Source organism: Rhopalosiphum maidis, chromosome 1 (assembly GCF_003676215.2).
Source record: "Rhopalosiphum maidis isolate BTI-1 chromosome 1, ASM367621v3, whole genome shotgun sequence".
NCBI classification, from domain to species: domain Eukaryota; kingdom Metazoa; phylum Arthropoda; class Insecta; order Hemiptera; family Aphididae; genus Rhopalosiphum; species Rhopalosiphum maidis.
In genome coordinates, this window is record NC_040877.1 from 56,868,113 (window position 1) to 56,893,672 (window position 25,560).

The following is a 25,560-nucleotide window of genomic DNA, read 5'->3' on the forward strand; positions in this document are numbered from 1 at the left end:
TAGGTATTGTATTATATTATGTGAAACACCAGCTGTAATGCTGTGTAGGCTTACATATTTGATGTTTCTACATTGTTTGCGGTGTTTTCGTACACACGTGGGGCTGCCGCCACATACCTCTAAGGAAGCTATATACATATAACATAAATAGAATTTTAGCTGTGTAGGTATAGAAATTATTTTAGGTAAGGTGCGCTTACCTACCATTTACTTAGTATCTTTTCTTCTTATTTTTTTTATTATTCTCCTCTCGTATCAAATATATCTACGGGACGCGTCAGGTCAGAAAAAACAATATCTTGCAGAATAATATCATCTTTACGCGTTTCTATATCTCCGACTATGGGGCACGCCGCTATTACATAATATAATCTAATAATAATAACACCCGCCGCGGCATCACATCCGGCCGGACGGCCTGTACCGGACATGATACACGGTGTCGGGCATCACACGATACAACGGTACAGTGACCGAAAAGAAGATCGCTTATATTGTATACATAAATACATATATATATATTTGTTGTTTATATGTGTATTTTGATCGCACCACACGAATCACATAGTTCTACATGTATGCATGACTTATCTAATTTAATATTATATATGGCTGCACCTTGTAAACTGTAATAGATCGATTTTACGCCACTTTTTATAATCCTTACGACCTGGCGCATAATATAATATATTTATATATCTTTATACGACGTAGGTTTTGAAGAATTCGATCTATAACCATTGATATTTACTGATTTACGAGTACATACATTTGAAATAATAAATACTGTACGGTGATAAATTATTTTACTTATACGCAGTTTGTTCGTGAAAACCAATTTAAACAGGTAATTACTAATTTGGATAGATATACTGCACGTTTCACCAAATCAGATTTTATAGTCTACTATAGGATTTAATAATGATTGTGGGTAATTTGCGAGTGATATGCTAGTACTGCAGTACAGTTATGTATATGAACTGACTAATTTTTCAATTATATTGTGCAATGTAAAAGTATATCACGAAAATGGAAATTTATTTTCGAGCATAAATTTTACGAAAATCTACTGATGCTAATTTTTTGAATGAATATTTTATATCAAATGCTGCTTTTAATGTTTTACTTGTGTTTGTGTATCAAATAATGTATACAACTACAGTATAGTTACCTACTGAAGCGGTTTCTTATATATTATTGTAGCCAGTAGGTACACCCGATTAATGACTGTATGCATTTATTTAATATTTCTTACCACCGTCCATCATTAGGATGATATTGAGGAAGGGCTTCTGATAACTTAGCACCCAAATACAATTGAATACATAGACCATAATTCATGTATCTAAACTATTTAGAATTACTATAACCTGAGTACATATCGTATTGGTAATGTCGAATTGTATTTTTTAACTAAATTAAATGGTCAGTTTGACCATTTAAGTACAGAGTACAGTTCGTACTCGTGTAAAAAAACAGCTAATGATCATTTTAAACTACACCAATAATGGTTAAAATTGTTATTACTTTAAAGTCGAGCTTTTAAGGAATTTTTCAAAAATGTTTAACTCATCTTTCAAATGCATAACAGTTTTGTCGAAATCCCTTTTTTTAACCCGAGTGCAATTCGACTATACCCAAATTCTTTTATTATGGATAATTCTACTCCAAAAAATTTAACCAAAAGTTCAAGCTTGGTTACAATTCGTATGATAATTAGTACTCGCTTATAAATACCTATGTATAAATGATAATTTAGTATGGATTATTGCTGAAAACCATTTAGGTCATAACCAAAATGACGTTAATTAGCAAATATTTCTAGGTTTTATTTATATGTTAAAGATGGTTGTTGTTTTTAAATATCTAGAGATTAAATAATATGTTTACTGTTTAATAGGCAGTTTTAGAAAGCGAAACGGTTTGAATTTTAGAAAAAGATCTTTTAAAATATGTATCTATCCAATTATTTATTTAGAGGTTAACATGGTCTATATCATCAACTTCCGTGGAGTAATTATAAACGATTACATTTACTAGTATAAAAAAACGAAGTATTTCAGTAATGAATATTTCATCTGAACTATTTTAACCTCATATAAAATATGTCAACTGTTCATCGTGTTTTTTATCCTATAACTACAAATGGTTTTTGAGATCAGATTATGTAAATATGACTTGAGTTCTGGGTTAGAATACTTGTATAATATATAAATATATTATTAAAAAAAAACAGCAGGGTAGAGAAATATAAATGGTTTTACATATTTTTTTCGTGATATACGTTGTATTCAAAAATTTATTGTTCGACAAAATTAAGTCATGACTAGGTATGATAATATATTTATAGGACTACGTTTGTCAAATTATTTACCAGCGCGTTTAGATGAATACGATAAACATGAATAAAATGTAAACGTGATGTTTTTTATTAGTGGATTCGAGGACGTTATTTTCGGTGAAGAATTTAGGGGGAGTATGGTCGGCACTTTTTATATAAACAGCATATTTGTGTTTAATACCAATAATAAATAATAATAATGCACTGATTTCACAAAATAGATATAAAATTGTACATATGCTAAAATACAAGCTATAAAGTACAATAATACAATTGATTTTATTATATACATTTTTGTGATTTTTATGGTAACGACAGATGTTATTACAGGTTTGTATTTTGTTAGGTGTATCTGTTCTATTAATAGGTTTCAAATTATATTATTATAATACATTTTATAAACATATAGGCAGATTTTTTAAGCATTATCACTTTCATTTTGTGTTAAATTCATGTAAAATTTGATATAGAAGAGTATTTTGTATATTACGAATTCTAAGTATTTAACATAAGATATAGTATGTTAGTATTATGTTAGCCAATAGAATAAAATCAAAATTATAAATAACCTAATAACCGCTATAGAAGCTAAGATGCGCGTATGGATATAATTAAAACTCCATTTTTACAAGGAACCATCTATGAATTATAAAAGTATAAGTAACAAGCGATCTATATGCATCCATATGGTATTGGTTATTGCGCCTCGGCTAATCCTTGGAGAATCTTTTGTCTGTCTGGAAATGATAAGGCTCACAAAATATGCAATATAGGTACATATTACATATAAGAAATAAAATTCATCCCGCTAGAATTTCGTCGCACCCCATTAATAATATATTTTGTTATTTACACGTACTCGTGGATGACGAAGCAAAAACAATTATTTTATAATTAAATGGAGAATCCGAACCACTCGACGGACATGGAGAAAAAGATCAGTGACTAATTTAATATTTAGTTAGTGTCTTCCTGCAGTATAACTATAACTAAACAGTAATTCTTAAATATAATTCATATTCTCGGAAGTAATGTATTATAATATGTGTACGCACGTGGCGTAAAATGATTTATGTACCTACCTGCCCTATATCTACTTATTGTTTATGCGAATAACACTTAATTTTACATCGATCGCTCATTATACGCATAATATTGTAATATTTATTATCCAATAAACTCATCAGAGTACCAGATATCACTGATGGTGGATCTATAGAGTAGAAGTCAATCCCATCTACTTCTTATTTATGTATTAAAATAATAATTATTACCACTCAGTTATTATAACTCTTAGATCTACATAAAAGCCATAAAAGTATCTCATCTATATACTTATTTTATATAGCGTTGGCGTGCGCGTACCATATATATTATACGTATTATACAGATACCTAATATATAGTCGAAGGAACAAACTGCCGCGTCCTGCACCCGTATAATACTGCGTTGCATGTCGGTCGCAGTCGGTTACAACGATTACCGGCATACGTTCTTAAGATTTTCTATTCTCGTTTCTTTAATTTTTTCATTATATTTTTCCGAGTTTCCGATACTAGGTTTGTTTTTATCATTCGATTGTTTTAACAACCATACATAATATACGCATATTATACCGTGTACGTGTTGTACGTAACATGTATCGAAACACACATTCGTATAATTGTATAGGTATAGAGTATATAGGTACACTATAGTGTTTTCCTGTTGCTCGTAAATTTACTACGGTAATTACGGAACGCAAAAACGTTCCAAAACTTAAATAACCTGTTCTTTATACTACTTAACATGCATACACAATATACATTATGCACATACACACACTTTTATGACTTTACCAACCCCTGTGAACCTGCACGGACGCGTATCGAATGAATAGGAGGGGTGAACGATGGCGGCGATAGTGCGGAACCTTTATATTATCTACAGAATTATATATATAAATATATATATAGTATAATAAAATGCATTATACATATAATATCTGGATCCTTTATATATTCGTACGTGTGTGTGTGTGTGTGTAGGACATCCATACGGCCATACATAACAACAGAATAACACTGTATACCTATATATATGTAGCTGTAGCTCAGATGGGACAAATGTGTACCTGATGGCTGATGAGGTTATAACCAAAGACTTAGAAGGTACCGAATTATACATTTGTACGTATAGTCCGTATAGGTGTCTATTATATTGTATAATATAATATTATGTCTAATTTTATAAGAATACACATCCTCCTTTAAACACCATCACACACATTCAGACTAGGATTAAGATTATTGTTGTGTGTAGGCTATAACAATTTTCTAGCCTTTTAAGATACATAACATACTTTCTCTAAACAGTCTTTTCATTAATTTACGGCAACACGCCAACACGGCAATGTTTAGGTAAGCCACCATCGTGAGTTGTCGTCATATATATATTTCAACGGTAAACAGGATATCAGCCGCGGTGGTACATAAATATATAATATATCATATAAGTACGATGGTAGATGATTTAGTTGATACGTAAAATAATAAATTATATCCACACATTTGTATTATTGTTTATTTGTTTATATATATGTATAATTCGTGTATATATTCTATATATAAATTAATTTACGCCTGTGTGGAGCTTTGGCGCACATATAGACTTGAAAACTATTGAATTTTTATGTGAAATTTTTGCACGAATCTTTCTTGAGACTGAGAGTATTTACAATAGCTTCGTTTTTCAACTCTAATTATTTTAAGTTGAAATTTTTGAATTAAAAACAATGTATATCACCCGATAAAAAGATTAAATAATATATTTAGCATATTTTGTTTTCGTCCTTTCAAATTATACTATCTCATACTAAATAGCCTAAGTGGTTAAATAGAACTGGTTACGTAAAATATCACATAGATTTATTCTACTTAAATAGTCAGTGAAGCATACCATTTATAATATTTATTATTGGTAAAAAGATTTGATATAAGACCCGACAAATTAATAAAAACCAAACAAATGATAAATTAATCGGTGAGCTTTTTTAATAAAATTTAATATAACTAATTAAAGAAATCGAGAAATATACATTATCATATAAACAGTAAAATATATTAAATTATACAATATACATTTGGCATACATATGTCTAAAATTTGTCCTACTACATATACCTACTTCAGCTTTATAGCTAGCTGTGATTAAAATGTATTTACATAACTAATTGTAACCATTTTCCACTCAATGATAACTTAAAAACGCATTATCTCTCTCACCTCTACCTACAATTATATTATTATATGTACCTTATATAGGTACTTATTATTTAGCCGTATTTCAAGTATAAAATATATGTTTATTCATTATTCATATTATATATAAGTCGATAATAACAATTATTTTGCAGCAATTATAATATGAGTTTATATACCTTACGCTGTTCCGAAATCTATAAAATCAAGAATGAAACACATTAATATAAGTTTGATCATATTATTAATTCACGGGTATTTATCTATTATTATATTTCAGTTTTGATTTCATTTTATTTCTCTCGAATAGTCGATTTTCGCATTTTTTTTGGTTTTTGTATTTGAATTGATTTATAGAAGTGATTTTCGGATTATTTTACTTGGTTTTTTTCTTGTTCACATGAATTGCTTCAAATAATGTATTTTTTTTTACGTTTTATTTTATATTTTTATTATTATTATTATTTTTTTTTTTTACAAAAACAATTTATTCCTTTGCCTCGACACTCCCAAACATTGCAGCAATTGGTTTTTATTTCAGATTCATATCTTTGTACATAATAATAACTATATTCGACTGTTGACTGACGAGCCATCCTTTATTATAAGCATTTATATCGTTCTTTTTTTATATTTTACCCATTGCACCATTGCTATATAGTGTATAGCCGTAGGTAGATACCTACGCATTGCTACGCTTCGTTGCACATTTTATTATATCCGAATATTAGACAACTAAAAATATGAGAGTCGTTTTTATACATTATAAAAAGAAAAATTAATGTTGTCTTATGCGACCTCAGAATTCTTACCAAGAATCTACAGGACAATAATAATTTTAACGTTAAGATTCATCCAGATAAATTATAAAGTAAGAATATTTATATGATACATATTATTTAGGGTATTAAGGTAGGTTTATGTTCACAAATGTTTAATACTAACTAAATACAAACATATTATATTCAAATGTATAAATATTAGTTATAAATACGGTGATCCAAACATTTAATAGCTAGAAAAGTAAAAGTTTTTGATATAATTTTTTATGTAAATACTAATATAAAGTTTACAAAACAACGTTTTTGGATAAAATTGTATATTTTTGATACATTATAATTTTTTAAGTTTTCACTTTTTTAAATTAGATATAACATAAATAAGGCACTTACATTTTTAATTTCATATTCTTGAATATTTCTTATATCATCTTGACGTATAAAAATGATTACTTATGATACTTATTACACTAATGATTTACCCATTAGAGATTGGATTTTTTTATAATGGGATTCTTAGAAAAAAAAATTTTAAAATTAAATATATTTTCTAATAACTTCAAATTACGTAAAAAAATATTTCCAAAAATATTTATACTTTTAGAATTTGAATTTTTCCGTAAAAAATCATTCATATGATGTACACTTAGTTTATTCACTAAGTTATTATAACTTATGATTAATAATAAAATATTTCCCTCCTGGCTATTATACTTGAGTAAATAAATAAATCATCATTTTAAAAAATAATACTAATATACAAACAATCAATTGAAAAATAGTTATAATATGTAGGTATTATATAATATATTATGACGGTATCGGTGTGTCATATTTTAATATCTATTATCAGACCGGCGCAATCGAATAATAATAATAATAATATCGACTATGGATTGGAAGAGGATTAATAATCTTTGCGCTCTAGGCAAGATAGCTTATAATATGTACGAGGCATACATTACGCCCCTTTGTTTTATTTATATATTCGTTGCACAGATATCGGTTTAAAAACTTAATCGAAAACATTTTCACCACAGGTGATTACCAACTATTGGTCCACAAGCCATATAAATCTTCCTACAAATTTCGATTCGGTTAAATCCTCTGTACATATATTTATAACAACATAAAACCACATGAAACAAAAATAATAATGCACGAGTTTAGAACACTTATAAACTTTAGTTATATATTTACGCGTATTTGCATAAGTCATAATCACACTGTTCTATAAAATAATCTTTATCTAATATCCGATTTTAGGTGTGGTTCTAAGTTCTAACTCTTACTTGCGCAGTATCAGGATATTAGCTGACCTATATATAATAGTCAGTGGTATAGATAATAATTATATTAAAACAGAAAAAGTTTGATTTTTATCGTTGAAAATTCTAAGTTACGAGTTTTTAATTTATGACATTGTTGCATACAAGCGCCAAAAATTATAAATTCATATTTTTTTAAATTTATACATTATATATAATATTATAATTATTATACTACATCTTAATCTAAGCTGAATTATTCAGGCGTGCCTCTTTTTTAATTGCTTGACATCAGCACTGAAAACAATGCAACATGCCAACATGACATCTCATAAATCATAATATAAAATATAACAGGATAAAATAAAATAGTTATTTTATTCTTTATCATAAGAATATAATTCAAATATGAATATTTTAATTATATTTATAAAATTCGAAAATAATAGTTTCTTGCAGTTTGCAACTTTCTCAACTTAAACCAACAGTAGTGAGGAATCTATATGAGCATTACTACCTCACTGCTACCGTATCGTTCATAATTTATTAATATTATAATATTAACAATACAAAATCTGTGTGGAGATGAGCAAGCAGTCTTCCGCTACAATCTATTAGAAAAATGCAATATTACAGTCCTGAAACTTATTGTAAGGTAATTGTTAACACTCGTATTTGAATAGTTCATTTGAATAGTATCTCGAGTCCAACATGATCGTCCTGGCGTCCTGCAAGAAGTCCGCATCGAGTATTCGTGTGTGTCTACATGGAATATATACCTATATTATTTTAATCGTGAGAACTGCAAAGCATACCAGCTTAATATCTGGCTTTTAAAATGATAAAATCTAAAGAGCGTCCGTTCATAACTGTATATTAAAGATGGCACTACTCGATATCGGATTATACTCTTATATATGTACCTGTAGTAGAATTAATTTTATAGGTATATTTGGTATGGGGCGTGTTAAAATACACACATAAATAATATATCATGTTAATATATTATGTATATGTAGCTTATTCAGATATTTTAATGAAAATATGGTTTTATTATTCTTAATTTGAATATTAAACAAAAATAGAAAGTAAAATTAGCTTATACGGTATTAACAGTATTATTATATCATTTATTCATCAAGTGTGGGTGATTATATTTAAACTGGTGTAGTGGTATATCGTAATTTGTCTATAATTGGTAAATAACCTACATATTATTTATGGTTTATCATAATTATAGTAAACATTTAATAAGAATTTATTAAGCCAAAACGATTTAAAAAAAAAGTAACCGAAATATTGTTATTAGAATTCAAGCAAGAAAAATATTACACACTTCGAAATGCAGATTTTGTGAAGGTGTACCTATTATATTGAGGTAGTAAATTATATATATATATATATATATATATATATATATATAGATTGTATACATACAGAGGTATACAATTGCAGTCATACAGACGTATAGTATGTGTATATTGTGAATACGATTGCCACACGTCCAGTTAAATTGTTTCCGAAAAAAGTGAAAGGAAAGTTGTATTGAACAACACTATATACAACAGCTAGCCAACAACTTTACAAAATAGATGTTATGGTTTTATACGTCGATGTATATATTATACATTTTGGGTCAAACGAATTTAATATGCAACGGACTTAACCTCACGTCGTCGGCGTGTCCGATGGTGTAAATATAAAACATAAAAATCTGTTTTTATTATACATATTATATACTATATACTATATATATATATACTTTCAATAACGCATACGGCGTTACAATAGTAACGATATAATAATAATATTATAAATAGATGCAGATATATATCTACACGTGCATCTAATATGTCGTGTATAATAAATAAATGTAATATATAGACGAATTAATTATAATTATCTCGATAGAGATATTATATTAAACAATATTATTATCATACATTCAAACAGGTATTGTGTGTGACGAATACGATTCGTCGCTCACTTCGTGTCCTCCAAAACAATCTGTAAGAACTCGGGCGGGTGCCTTCCTCGAACCGTTTGAGCAATTTTCATCCGCGTCATCTGCGGCATTACAATATATATTATTATAATATGTTATATTCTATTATTATAATATCTTAACACGCGTAATATATGCATACTACATATTAGGCAGGTACCTCGTGCACACATACACATACGTATATAAAGGTTTGCGGGTAGGTACCTATATATGTTTTATATTATAATGAACGCGAGTCTCTCGAACACAATGTAAACTGTATCCAATTATTGTAATCGTCTACTATCGCCATATATATACATACAATACGTATGATATGGAGTTCATCCACGTCTATTCCGCGTGCAATGTCAAGGGCAACGGTTTAAAACGGCGTTTCATTGTGATCATTACGCCGCACACATGCGCATAATATTACTATACACGCGTCCACACGAAACAAATAACAATGGACATCTGACGATGGTATCTACGTAAATAGTTCGAATAGATGCTTCCCCCTTCCCATCTCACCACCATTTGAAAGTAAATCTTCAAACCGTTCTTATCTCTCATTTTTTATCAATATTATTATTATTATTTATTATTTTTTTTCTCCGACCCTTCTTTTCGACAACTGTCAGATCTCAGATGTGTAGGTAGGATAAACGCAGATTTGCGGCTCGCCGTAGGTAACTAATACCTATACTACCTATACAGGTAGTCGTTTATTAACGCCTGAAGCCCAAAGGTCAGGTCAAATGTCGCGCACCGTCCAACCGTCGCCGACACCGCCGATGTTATTATCCTGTAATATATTACCTATATAGTATGTAGTTACACTGGCGATTTCTTTATTTTCAAATCTGTCCATAGGAAATGTACACAATATATAATATTGCCAATATTGATTATTACTTTTATTATTATATTTATATAGCAAAACTGGTCGGAAACTCGGGAAACGGTCAGACTTCTTTGCCGGTGGCGGTCCAGCGACGATCGATCATATATATTATATTCACATTATATTAACATAGTATCTATGTTTTTACGCACGTGCCGCAGTACGCAGTTTCTTTTTTCGTATCTCTCAGTCTTATACCTATTATATAAGAATACGTTAGATACGTACACACTACACAATATTTTGTCTAATAGACGGGCTGTGAAGATCACGATCGGTTGTCATCTAGAAGCCACTCGATAGTTACCACCGATCGCTGCAGGATGTATCTATCTATAATATATAATATACTTGCTCTCCTTGGGCGTGTCCTATACACCAGAAGTGACATTTGATTTTTAAATTTAAGAACTGACTGAAAGATGATTATAACTATAACTATTACTATGAATTATGATATTCAAGAAATTGTCTTATTTTAGGTATACCTACTCTGTTCAACTTAAGAAACATAGTCGGAGGCGATAAGTTTTCATTGGGTGATGCTTAAATACAACACTCGATGGTCATCCCTATCGAATCAATCATCTGTAAGCTTACTGGTTACTGTATATAAATATACGGTAGTGAGCCACCCGCCCACGCACTTGCACACACGTCAAAGCATGTTTCTTTTTCTTAAGTTGAAAAAAGTATTCCTTTTAAACTAATGTGTTTTCTATTACTATTATTTAATTCATCATCAGGAAACGGATTTCAATGCAAATTTTTTTTCTGTATGTTCTAAAAAGATGCTTCTAAGCAAACAATTCGTTTCATTTATCAAGGAATTATAAAATGAAACTTTTATCATGCTTTTTTTTTGCATCTAAACTTTTTTTATTTATAGAGCATTTTTTGATATTTTAGGTTTTCAAGACATTTTTACTTATTTTTATTTTTTACAATTACATAATAATATTAAAACATTTAAATCTCTGTACAGCAATTGTTTTTCAATTTTTTTTTTAAATATTTAATTATTTTAATAATAATTTTATATTATCTCTCTATAAGTTTTAACTAGATTTAATTTACTTATTTTATTATACTAAATTGATTTGAAATCTTTTTTGAATTTTGGATCATATTCTTCTTTAATAATTATTATTCTGTACCTAATATAACAAAAAAGGCACTTAAAAATGATTGTTGAATTATTCTCAACTATTTACCTTAAACAGTAAAATATAAAACATTTTTTCCTTGAAAAATGTTTACTGAAGTACACGATTTTCGAAATAACTTCAAAAGATTCACTAAAAACTTAAAATATGCTCTTATAACCAAAAATATTCTTTTAACCCGAAAATGTCAAAATATGCACTAAAAACTTTAATCTTTTGGTTACAACTGTTATGAAATGTATTGTGTACTTACTCTGCAATCTGCATACGATAAAGTTAACCAGAAAAATATACGAATGCATGAAAATCTTTGCTCTACCAATGTCATTATTGGTAATTTAGAAATTGAATGCCCAGGAACACTTTTTATTGAATGCCGGTTTAAGAAAAAGTAAATAATACTATAATAGTACTCGTAATATAGCTAAATTATTTGAAAGATCGATGTGCCTAGTTTATTAAACAAGATAATTTACTCTTATTTCTCAATGATGCGGCCCCTTAGATGATCAAGGCAGCGAAACATATTAGTTTTTTTAATCAAAAATGATACCAGGTATTGGTAATACTTCTTAACCAATTCTTACTAGCGAGGGTACTTGGTTGTTGGCAGCTAAATACCTACTATTGTGAAAATTATTGATTGGTTGAATTTGTAGTGATAGAATTTGACAAAGATGATGCTGTTACAATTGAAAATTCACAAAAAATGATGAAAAATACTAATATTAGTAATGATGAATTGAACTTGAGATTTATCAAAGTAAATTGTGAAAATTTACCAAAATATTTTACTTTATTGGAAACATCTGGATTATCATTGGCTGATGTATTTAATGTTATGGCTCAAGTACAAAATTATATAGGTACAGTCGGACAGATAATAGTAGTATCAGAAAGTCCATTAACACTAAAATTAGAAAAATAGAAAGTAAATCCTGTTATTTTTTATGAGCAATTGAACATCAAATTTTGAAGACAAAGGAAATTAACGAGAAATAAAGATTTCCATTTTTTTTTTGTTCTAAATAAAGTATAAACATTCATTTGACAGTGTTAATTGTAGAAACTTGAAAAATTCCACTTTAACTTAATATTATTTTCAATAGATTTTTCAAAATATTATGACTAATTAGTTATTTAAAGTTAGGCATTTGAAATTTATTTTGTATTGATAATAATGATTAGGATCGATTAAAAAAATTGGAAAGTTAATTCAATTCTACAAAAAATTAAAAAATACAAAGGTATAATTTTTTTTATAAATGTTTTAAGTTAAAATTTTGATTAAATTTGCCAAAATTAAGAAACAGTGTAAGTTATATTGAATTGAAAAAAAAAACAGCAAAAGAAGTCACTTTTGTAGTAATATAAATATATAACATATATGATAATAGTTATGATACGGTTATAAATATGTTCGTACCAATTTTTAATCACGTTTAATGATCAAGGAGTACTTATTATAAAATATAGTATATTATTGTACGACTATATTAAAAAAAAAAAAAAGAACTAATAACTTACTAATATAATTTAATAATTTATAACAAATCACTAAATATTAATTTATACTAAAGACGTTGTTTATTTTTAATCTCATCTTCATCATCTGAATCCGAATCGGATTCTGAGTCTTCTTCAGTATTAATAAATTGAGATAAATTGATATTGAATTTCTCTCTTGATGCTGGTGTTTGGGCTAAACATCTGAAATACATTTAAAAAAATGCATAAATGTAGCAATATATATAATAAAGATTAATTTTGATAATCAAAATTGAAGTGTAAAAAGTATTCAGAATAATTTTGTAGAAGGGTAAGGGTTTACTATATTTAAATGACCCTATCAATAAACCAATTTTAGATATATGTTCCAATGAAAATAAATACAAATATATAATAGTACAAAATTCAATAACTAATAATGAACAAGTTAAAAAACCTTACTTTCTTAATCCTCAGTTTCTAAATATATTTAATACTTAAATAAACGTATATACAGTAATTACAGACAAAAAATAATTATATTTATATATTGGAAATTATCAAATATATAGATTTAACAGAAATATAGGTATTCAAAACTTTTATTTAGAAATTTAAAAACTTATACTTATTTATTATTCTAAATGACAAAATAATTAGTAAATAATTAAATCAAATAAAGAGACAATGCAACCTTTTTTAAAGCTAAAAGTAAATATTATGACTAAGTATGATGAAATCATTTTTTTTTTTTTTATATAGATTGTTGTATTATTGTATAGTAAAAGAATATGAATTGATGTTATCAGTAATTAGACATTTGGCTTTATGTTAAAAAACTACATCCATATCATAATTAATATGACTACAATCTTTATATTTTATAATTATGCACCTAATAAATATGGATATATATATATATTAATAAATTTAAAAAAAAGGAGTTGATGGATAGTAAATAAAATATAAGTTGAGCTTTTATTTCAAGATTACCGTATAATAAATTGAGATTGAGATTGATTGGCTCTTTTAGGAGCTTTGGTCATAATATCCTTAAATACGGTTTCAAAATTTTCAATTAGGTGTTTTGGATCATCTGTAAGCTAAAACAAAGAGTCATAATATTTAATATTATTAAAAAAAAAAATTGTATTTACCTGTCCAATTTTCATTTCTACAATTCCTAAAGATTCATCATATGGATCCACTTGCATATTATATTTAATACCTTTTATGTAATGCTTTACCATGGCTACTAAATCTAATGTCAATGTACCTGTAAATAAAATTATTTTCTTAAACTTTGTTTAAATGTCTTTACTATAATGGAATAACAAACCATGTTGAAGACTTGGATAACGTTTCCTCAATAATCCACGGATGGCAGGTAATTCTGTTAAAATATCAGGATGAGCAAGTACATATTGAAAATCCGGTAACATTATAAGACCTCTCTAAAATCAGATTACAATATTATGTAAAATAACCAGTTGTACATTTATATTTGTATTCATTTTTAGTTAATATTTAAGTGTTATATTACTAATCAACAATTAAGAAATGTAAATAAATTTTTAAATGAGGTAGCTAATAGTTCAACAATATATACTAATAATAAATTATTTCTTATTATAAAGCAGTAGTTTTCAACCTTTTTAACCATGTGGCACAATTCAGCTCCAACAAAATTTTCGCAGCACACCAATGTCCATATAATATGAGAAGCATATTATATATATATATACATATAAATACATACTAATAAAACTATTAATAGATTTTTTGCGGCACACTTCAAGAGCGCTCTCGGTACACCGGTTGAAAACCACTGTTAGTGTTATAAAGCATTATATTTGAAACTGATTAATAAAATATTGTGATTAAGGCAATTAATTATACCAATAACTTGTATAAAATGTTATAAATAATACAATATATACCTCTATACTTTTAATGACATCTTTCCCACCAACTAACATTGCACCAGCATTTCTAGCTTCTTCCATCATTTCAGTAGTTTGACAAAATGCTAATATTGTTCTATCTTCTCCATGGTCATATGGATGAGGTAATTCAATTATTTTATGATATTTATCGACAAATTTATTTTTTTTATCAGTAGTTAAGTCTATTTCAAGACGAACATTCAGAGGTGCATTAGGTACATTGATCATTGTTGGATGGTGAAGTTCACGATGAGCTAATATAGCTTCCAACAAGTTAAATCTGTACCATTAAATAAAATTGCGGTTAGAAATGATAGAATAGAGATTATAGAAAATATAAATAATATAAAATAGATCATAACTGACCTGCGCATTTGGTTAAATAATCCCAGATAGACGTCGTCATTGGATGAACGCCAAGGAAATGTTTCAATTGTACGACTTGATTTGTCTAATTGCCTATAAACAATTATATCTATATAAGAATACTTTAGTTACATAAAAAAAAAGTATTTTGATATTAAATATTATATATTCAGTTATAGATTAGTTAATGATGTTAGTCAATAGTCATAAAATATCAGTTTTCAACATTTAAGATAATACATTCATATAAATAGAAACCTTCATTAATTCAAATAGTTGTTTAGGATACTTAACATTATAAAAACAAATCTATTATTTATATTAAAGAAATGTACGTCAATTGTATTACATTATTTAAAAATCAACAATACAAAGATGTGTTAGAAACAAAAAATAATAAATAATACAAAAAACCGACTAAAAAAATAATTAATAATAAAGTTGGATAAAATATTGCATTAATAACTATATTTACTTTTTCACAATATTAAATTTATTTTGGAAAGTATGCACGTTTAAGATAAAACATTAGAAACTAAACTGATTTAACAGTATTTTAGTTTAAATTTTATGGTAAATAATGTGATATTGTATGAATGAAGGTTTTTAAGATTTGAATACTTATTTAAACAAAGTTTACAACATACTTTTTCTTTAATATAGGTATATATTTTCTTGCTTTGGCTAAATTAGCAGCTCTATTTTTTTTATTAATTTTTGCTTTTCGCTCCCTGGTACATTTACGTGCACGATATCGAACTGGCAATATAGAAGAAACTGTTGGTAGTGAGCGAAACAAGTTACTAAAATCTAAAAAAAAAAATACATTAAAAGGATAAATAAAAAAATATTTTTTCTTGTGCAACACTTACTAAACATTTTAGTTTTTATTTTCCAAAAACTTTGTTTAAAAAATTGACAGTAGTATGTAACAAATTAATGATTTAAAAATACAGATTATAATAAACCGAATTTTTTCATTTTATTTTATTGAAGTCTTTATTAAAAAATTCTAATCTGCAATTAAGAAATTATTAACTAAAAAGTAAGATACATTAATAAAAAATTGATTGTAAAAACTATGAAAAGTCTGATCTTTGAAGACGATGAAAACTAAAAAAGACGTAAGTTCCAAGTGTTCAGGACGGTGAATTAAATGTTTTATTTTTATCAAAAAATATTAATGTTATTAAGAACATAACCTCACCAATAGAAATACGGGTAACATATTATTACTATCATCACCGAACAATCGAATCTAAGCGATTATTGTTACTGGTCACACTGATATCGTCTTCTATCATGTTTTGTTTTTCGTTTACTTAGCTATATTGCTGCTGCTGTCTAGTGTCTGATGAATTTTAGCTTTGTGTATTTTTTAAACTCTGTGTTGTGAATGATTTTTTTGTAGATTAGTCATTACCATAGCCGCTTCCCTTTCTGCTCGTCGCATTAATCGTTAGGACACCTGTCGGACATTTGCAATAACAGTTGCATTTGATTATTAAAAGTAGCAGGTAAAACTATTTAATTGATTTTTATACAACAAAGACTTACTAACAAGTGGCTCTAGCGAAGATGGAATGTAAACATTTTTTTTAGGTTTTGGTATATTCCATTGGAATAAAAATGAATAATTTTTTAGGAATAAAAGTATTTATTATTATGAAAATGCTTAAATTATATGTTTTCTATTTAACAAAAGATCAGTCACCTAAAACCTACATAATATTTATATTTATATACTTAATTATTACCATATTGTGATAAAACATTGTTTAAATTTCAAAAGAAGAATTCATCTGTACCTTATTGATTATAAATATTTTTTTACAACCAACAGATTTTTGTAGTTGATTCAATGAACGATTCAACCGAAGAATGTTCTCCATTTAAAGATAGAAAGAAAAAGTAAATAAATTCACTCATATTTGATATTTATTATTTGTGTTTATGGTTTGTTTATTTTATTTTTAATTGTCTAGAACTCATATGTCGCTAAATGATAAAAAACGTTTAGCTCGGGAAAAAGCTGAACAGTATAATAGCAATGGTAGGCCTTTACGGCAATATCATATGTTAACTGCCGAAGAGGTGAAACAGGGAAAAGAAACTCATTGGGAAGAATTGGAAATTATTGGTATTTTATATTGTTTGTATATTTTTAAATAAATAATTAATTTTAATATTTTTATGTTGTATGAAAATATTAGGTTGTGTAAAAAACATAAGTCCTTCTTTATGGAATTTGACCACATTAACAGGACTTTACCTAAATGACAATCAATTAACACGTTTGCCACCAGATATATCAATGCTTGTTAATTTACAGTATCTGGATTTGTCTGGAAATAAATTACGTAGTTTACCTGCTGAACTTGGTGAATTAGTGTATCTCAGGTAAAATACTTATGAAAATTTAATTCTTGTAATCTTATGCATATTATATGTTATATTGCATTTCAGGGAATTACACTTGGGTTACAATATGTTAAGATCACTGCCTCATGAGTTAGGGCGTTTATTCCAACTGCAAGTATTAGGTCTAGCTGGTAATCCTTTGTGTCAAGAAGTAATGAAGTTGTATAGTGAACCAAATGGCACACATAGATTGCTTATGTATCTCTTAGATAGCTTACAAGGTAAGATAATATATTTTATTAGTAGTATTAATTGTGATCTGGTAGTTTTAATTTCTAATATTATAAAAAAAAATATTGTAATATTTTAAAAGTAGGTAAAAATTGATTTTCTTTATTTTAGTTCAGTGGCAAAATATTTCAGGTTATACTAATTGGTTGCAATATTTTAACTGATTTACAAATATTAAATGTTTAATCTTCCCATGGTTTTTAGTTTTTACAATGTAGGTAATTTTCTACATCTACCTTATCTATTTTATTGAATTGATTGAGTAAAGACTAGTTATTTAGTATTTCTTTCCACATGGATTTTTTTAGATATTTATAGTATTAGAAATCTGTCTTTGAAACTTGTTATAAAAATAACGAGGAACTAATATTGCTGGTATTGAATTTATACATCTCAAAAAGATTTATTTTGAATGTTTCTGTGTTTATTTTTTAATTTATAATTTGTTAGTTGATTAAAATATTTTATCATTATCTTAATATTTAAATAATATAAATGAATAGTGTTTTTTAAATATATATTTTTTAATTATATTAGTTATTAATTTTGTGTCAGGAAAAAGTGAAGTTGGCCAATCCCTAAAAATTATACTACTCACAATCATTAAGAATTGAATTAGGAGATAAAACATGGCATTTTACTTAAAAGATATTTAAGAGTGGTATATTTAAATGACCATAGATTGGGTTACATTAATTTTCATGTTATTTTAAGCCGTTAAATATAGGAGTTATTAATATTATTTATAGTTTTTGGAAAATATATGCATTATTATGAACCATGACATGGATAATATTTTTAACTTTAAGTTTGATTATAGGTTACTTTAATATTAAAGCTAACAACACAAGATTTGTTTTGCTGAACACAAATTTGTTATGTTGGGAATGCATCAGAGAGAGTAAACAAATTGTGGGCTGACATTCTCTTAACGAATTGTTAAATTTAATATTTACACAATAACATTATAATTTGGACAAAATGCACATGTATGAATGTATAATACATTTTACAAATTTTTCAATTTATATTGTCATGGTTCAAAATGTTTCATATATTTTCCAAAAAATATAAAATCATGAGTAATATTTTTATGGTTAAAGTAATAAAAGGAGTAACTTTAGTGATCAGAGCTTAACCTATTTAACTGTGTGACTTGAAATCATTTCAGTTATAAGCTTTTTGTCTTTAAATCTATAATAGCCATTATTAATTAAAAAATCGTATAAATTATGAATACTGAAATTTTTTGTACAAGGTGATGCTATTGGTCCAGTTAATACCAATAATTGGTACTGAAAGCTTTTTAAAATTTAAACAAAAATATGTACCCCCTTTGTTCTTTTGTGCCTAAAATGATGTTACTATTCTTGTTAAAATATTATGACATTTTGGTTTTATATCTACTATTTTTTTTGATATTAATAAATACTGACTCCAATGTATGCAAATGATCTTATGCATTCTTTTTTTATTAAAGAAACAGTTTTAAAATATATTATATGTATATATATAATTATTATTAATCTGACGTTTGTACAAATATATAATTATAGTATGATAAATTTAATTCCACATATTCATTTCCTCCCATTTACTTATTGTTTTCCACTTGTAATATTCTTAAACTTTTCATAATCTTATCAAAACTATTGTTGTTTAGGCCTTTCAAAATGCCTTTTCTTTGGGGTCTTAAACATAGGGCTTATTTTTCTATCCGATTCAAAATGTGGCCAAACTATCTCTTGATTTTTTCATCTTTTCATTAAATTACCATAATTACGTCTAATTTTCCAAATACTTTATAAATTTCTGAATTTGATGCAATCTTGTACTTTATTGTTAAGTAAAGATTGTTCTCTTTTTATAGTTACTAATCCATTTAACTATGATTAACTTTTATACACTAGAAAAAAATTTCTGTTGATAAATACATAACTTTTTATTTATTTTTAAATTTTACTTCATTAAATTAGTGTTTATTAATATATTAATTTATTTGTCTTTAGCATTCAGTTGATTGTGTAACTTATTTCTTAATAGTAGGTATAACCATCTTAAAGAATTTTAACTATTGTATAATTATAATATTAAAAAATTTTCAATACACTAACATGGTAAATAATAATTAATTAAAAGGAATTTAATTAAAACAATGTTAAAATTTGTTACATAAAAGTATGAATTTAAATTCCCTTATGGCTATTTTCAACTACTGGTTGTCTTATGTATATTAAGTTCTCTGTAGCTGTTATTGCCATTAATAGTTATTTTAAACTAGTAATAGATTGAATTGTTGATTTTTTCATGAAATATTATTACAAACACTTAATTATTTAGAATGTTAAGTTACAAAAAATTCAGAATTTTAAACTATATATATTGTTTTAATTTTGATTCATATTGCTACCAGATTAAATATTTCAATTTATTTAACTCCAGTTAATTCAGTTTTTAAATTACATTCTTTTAATTATGTACTAAAAGTCTAAAAATATTAAAATAGCACTAAACTAAATTTTGTTTTAATGATTTTTTTAAAAATATATTGATGAATTATTGTTTTTTAATTATTTGTAAGAATATTTTTTAGTTGGCCATGTTTAAAGGTGTTTTAATTATAAAAAATTCTAACCTTGTAAAATTAAAGATATCTATGTGCTAATTTAGATTGCCTATTGTTTTTTTCAATCATAAAATTTAAAAAATCGCCAATAGATAGCAGCACTTAATAGAATACTTGATAATATATTTATAATAGTTAATAATTATAGTAATTATTATAATATAGTTTATTCTACAGTAAAAGTTCTAAAGAATATACATTTTTATCTTTAAAGGACTAAATTATTGTATATTTGTATTATACATTGTATTATAAACAATAAATATAAAGTAACATTGTTTGATATAGGTTTAAAACTTATCTTTATTAGATTATTTTGTTATAATTTTGTATAATAAATTACATTTTAGTCTACGTCCAATACCCATTATAAATAATATTTAATAAAATATGTGGAATAGTCTGTAGTTATATTAATGACTAATACTTTATTTGTAATCAAGGAATGTAACACCCATCAACAATTTAAAATTTGTTTCATGTACTCTTAGATCTTTTTTATTAATATATTATAATAATAATTCAGTTTGAAGTTGTAAAAATTAAAAAAAACTATCTTTTGATAACTAAATAGTTAAAAATATTTCAAGTAATCCCACAAATAAAAACACATTTTAAATTAAATATTATTCTATTTTAAATCTAAAATTTAACTCAAACATCATTAATTATAATATTATAATAATGTTTTTATTATATTCAGAAGTTTTGTAAAGGGAGTATCTTAATTAAAAAATTATATTACCTACTAAGGGATATATTCTATTGCTTTGAAAAAATTTTCATCTTATGCTGTATGACATATTATATAAAAACAAAGAATTGGGTTTAAATTTTAAACGAATCACTTTTGTTTATTTCAATAAAATATTCAAATATGAAAGTTACGATAAAATATACATAATAATTATATAATATTAATTTTGATTAATTTTCATGTTTAACTTTTGGTTTAATCTATATCTATATCCTTTATGGCAGGGGTGGCCAACCAGTCGATTGCAAGATGAATTTGAGTTGATTGCGGCACCCTTTCGCATTTTCTTGAATTTTTGAATATTTTTCAGAAACTTATTAAAATATATTTATTTTTTTTGTAAATTTGTATATTTTTGTATATTCCACAAATATATAAATTATACTTAGAAAAAAGCAATAAATAACTATATTTTTTGTTTATTAACAACTTTTTTTTTTTCTGGTCGATTGTGACAACTTAGAAAATTTCAGAGGTTGATAGCAAGTCTATTAAAGTTAACCACCTATTTTTTATGGTATAGTAGGCAATAATATTTTAAATTTGGGTTGTTTATAATTTAGTATATATTTAAAATAGTAATTATTGTGTCAAATTATTTTTGATTGTTTAGTAGTTGTAATAGTAGTTAGTAACATTTTCTAAAATGTTTATTTTCCTACACTAGGAAAAATAAAATTTTATTGATTTATTGTGGAATTTTAATTATTTTTTTATAGTAAGTTGTTCTTCTGTTTATATTTTTTGTAATGTGTCATAATTTTCTTCATACCCCCTAAATAAAATGTCATTTTATTTTTGTAGAACTAGTTTATAATTATGAATGTGACTATAATTTCACATTTAAAAGAATGATTCCAATCCACCCAAAGAGTTAAAAGAAACTTATGCCACTTATTTATCCTTTCTGAAAGTGTATAGAGAATAATCGCATTATATAACAAAATAATTTATATCTTTTTGTTAATTTATACAAATTTGATTTAATTTGTTGGTGAGATCTTTTAAATTTTCATGGAATTATATTTTAGTCTCTTTTTCTTTTATAATATTATTTATTTTAGAATAAGAAATATCAAAAACAGTCATGTTAAATACCAGAGTTTCGTAGCGGCTGTCATGTAGGTAGCGTGGCCGAGTGGTCTAAGGCGCTGGTTTTAGGCACCAGTCCGAAAGGGCGTGGGTTCGAATCCCACCGCTGCCACAAGATTTTGCAGTTTTTTTCCATACATTTTATGTATATATTTTCATCAAAATTACATCTCATAGATTTTGTGTTTTAAGGTCAAAATAATTCGTTTAATTTTATTGCCTATTTTGTATTACTTATTAGTGAATTGACCTGTTTTCTCTAATTATAACATGTATTATTTGACATATTCGATTCATAATTAAAATACTAAAAAAAAACTTATGCGTGGCCCTAGATATTATTACCTATAAATTTGATTATATTTGTTAGTTATATTAGATCCACAGGTTTGACCACTTTATTCAGCTCACACGTCTATGCATGCCGACAATGTTTCTAAAAATAACGCAAAATTATTTGATTTTTTGATTACCTTAAATGTACCTTACTAGAACATTTCAATCGTCCTCCGCTTTTTACATCTTTTAAACTCCCTATTATAGAATTCGTTTTGTATGTGGTTAATGAACCGGCACCCAAATCAATCCGTGACTTATCAGCAAATAGGCGATTCAGTAAACTACTTAAATATATATGCGGATATATGATGAAAATACCGGTGGCAATAAATAAGAAAATAATCCGAATAATATCCAATAAAAATAATAATAATTATTATTATTATTATCAGATAATAGATCAGATTCTGATCTTTAAACGTTTCTCTGGATATTATATTTAAGAATAGAATTATTTATATTTTCAAATGATATTGCTGTTATTTTTCTACGCTTAAATTTATTCACAGTTTATTTTTTAAGTTATTTGCTTATAATATACAATGGATATTGCTACTACTACTACTACTACTACTACTACTACTACTACTACTAATAATAATAATAATAATAATAAAAACGTCCAATTGCTTTCAAATTATCAATTAATCGGCATATCATTAACATACGTAAATAACGTAGTGTTCTAAAAGTATATCAATTTCAAACAGTAGTTAAACGATGTATTATTTTTTAAATATGTATGAAATAGATTATTCTATCTTAAAACAAGAAGTTGTTTAAAATGTTTAACTTGATTTAAAAAATACACTGTCTATATATAAAAGTATTTTACTTTAGATTAACAAATACAGTTGGGTAATATTTTGGTATTGATAATAAATGTCCTCAATATTTTACAAATAATGACGTAAATGAATAAAGCTAGATCTTAAAATTGTATTACTATGTAATTAATGTAGGTTATGTATATAATTTATATACGTTTGACTTATCACGATTATTGTATTATTCGTATCTTTCAATATATTTAGGTTAATTTTTATTATTTCTTTTAACAAAACTGTTTTCCAATTATTTCCGTTTTTTAATTTTCTTGTTCAAAAGTGTGATATGCGTAATAAAGCATGAGTACACAACAAAATACAAATTTACTTAAAAACCATTTTTACAAGTATAGTTATAGCGTTAATGTTCGTTAACACTGTTAAGTATATGTATGTTATTTAATATTATTATGATCGATGCGATCCTCCAATAAATAAATAGTTTAATTTATTGTGCGTTAGTTGATGTAAAGCGCGTCGTAAACAATAATACATGGGTGTGTAATGTGTATAAACTATACACTATATAGTATACCTAACATTACATATTAATTATCATTGATAGAAAATAATATCATGTGTAAAAAACGAATGCGGTGTAAAATCACATAAAAAATGTATATTTATTATTTTTGTTGTATTTACGACGAAGTGGATAGCAAATACAAGAATACTCGAATCGTGTTTACATATCGATATGATGATACATGTCCGTGCAGTATGCAATATCACAAATGCGTTTCTAATTTCACTTTTATAAACGGACGTCGTTATAAGCGATGATCACATGGTTAAATTGCAATCTATATACGAATGTTATTATTTATTATTTATTACTTAAATATAAGTCCAATCGAATATAACGATGAATGTTTTAGTCGGAACTATAAGGTACACGATGTATTTTATATGTGGCGCATTTATTAATATAATACATTTGGAAATAAAAAGGGTACGGGTTTCGATGGCAATTTTCCGAATGCGTCTATTTCTGAAGTCTCGTGAATTTTAAAGGAAGTGACCGTTGTACGGTTATAGAGACTAGTAAGCGTTGTATTATAGTAGCGAGCTATAAACCATGCAATATTTTCTTTGGTTGTCAGGAAAATAGTTGTTATCATCGGTTTTTTTCCCGCAGTCATTCCACTTCTACAAGTACGTATTATAGTAATCTGTAAGTATGATCAATGATCGATCATATATCATAAAACGAGTCTTATTATACGTATTATGGTAAAAGCTCTTATCAACTATAACTCTGGTCTGATAAATGCGTCGATCGTTTTTTCAGAGTAATAAGTATTTAGCGTCAGTTGTTGATCAATGTATATCTGTTGCCTATAGTTATATCATTCCATACATATATTTCTTGTAGGGAATATTATAGGTTATAATACCTTAGGTTCGTACCTATTTTTACTGATTATTATACTGTATAAAAATCCGAATTGATAACTTCACACTTTGGCTGTGATAAAAGGTGAACTGTGATTAATGTAAAATAATTTGGTACTGTGATGTTTGTCTGAATTTTGCAGTTATAGTAAATGGCTACTTCAATGTTACCAATGTGACCATAGTATATTCAATATACCAGGGAGTAGATTCTATTATACGCGAGGAATATTTGTTAAACCAATTACCACTTACCATTTAGTCCATTAAATCAAACATTAAAATTAGTTATCACAAAAAAATTATTATAAATTTCAAAATAATTTTTTTACTGTTCATGTTTTTACAGTGTAATGTGAAGTCGCTCTAAGACCTAATTAAAATG

At 26.3% G+C, this 25,560-nt stretch overlaps 2 protein-coding genes and 1 non-coding gene across 3 annotated transcripts in view; 2 read left to right on the plus strand and 1 right to left on the minus strand.

Annotated features, from left to right (window-relative positions):
- Nucleotides 1–13,206: 13,206 nt before the first annotated feature.
- On the minus strand, nt 13,207–16,414 carry LOC113548870 (50S ribosomal protein L1). The gene is made up of 8 exons (XM_026949957.1): nt 16,360–16,414; nt 16,135–16,297; nt 15,488–15,580; nt 15,116–15,401; nt 14,515–14,629; nt 14,333–14,451; nt 14,169–14,278; nt 13,207–13,397 (listed from the first exon to the last, which is right to left on the minus strand). Exons 1-8 carry the CDS (start codon nt 16,364–16,366, stop codon nt 13,262–13,264), a joined length of 1,029 nt encoding a protein of 342 aa, XP_026805758.1. The 5' UTR covers nt 16,367–16,414; the 3' UTR covers nt 13,207–13,261.
- A 400-nt stretch (nt 16,415–16,814) lies between these two features.
- LOC113550581 (CCR4-NOT transcription complex subunit 6-like) overlaps nt 16,815–25,560 on the plus strand; it is a 56,559-nt gene continuing 47,813 nt past the window's right edge. Inside the window, exons 1-5 of the mRNA XM_026952510.1 lie at nt 16,815–17,004; nt 17,331–17,398; nt 17,473–17,627; nt 17,701–17,887; nt 17,954–18,129. Of these exons, the coding sequence (XP_026808311.1) occupies nt 17,349–17,398; nt 17,473–17,627; nt 17,701–17,887; nt 17,954–18,129 (568 nt within the window). The 5' untranslated portion in view covers nt 16,815–17,004; nt 17,331–17,348. The remainder of the gene's footprint in view (nt 17,005–17,330; nt 17,399–17,472; nt 17,628–17,700; nt 17,888–17,953; nt 18,130–25,560) is intronic.
- On the plus strand, nt 22,647–22,726 carry Trnal-uag. The gene has a single exon. It is a non-coding gene; the product is annotated as a tRNA-Leu (tRNA).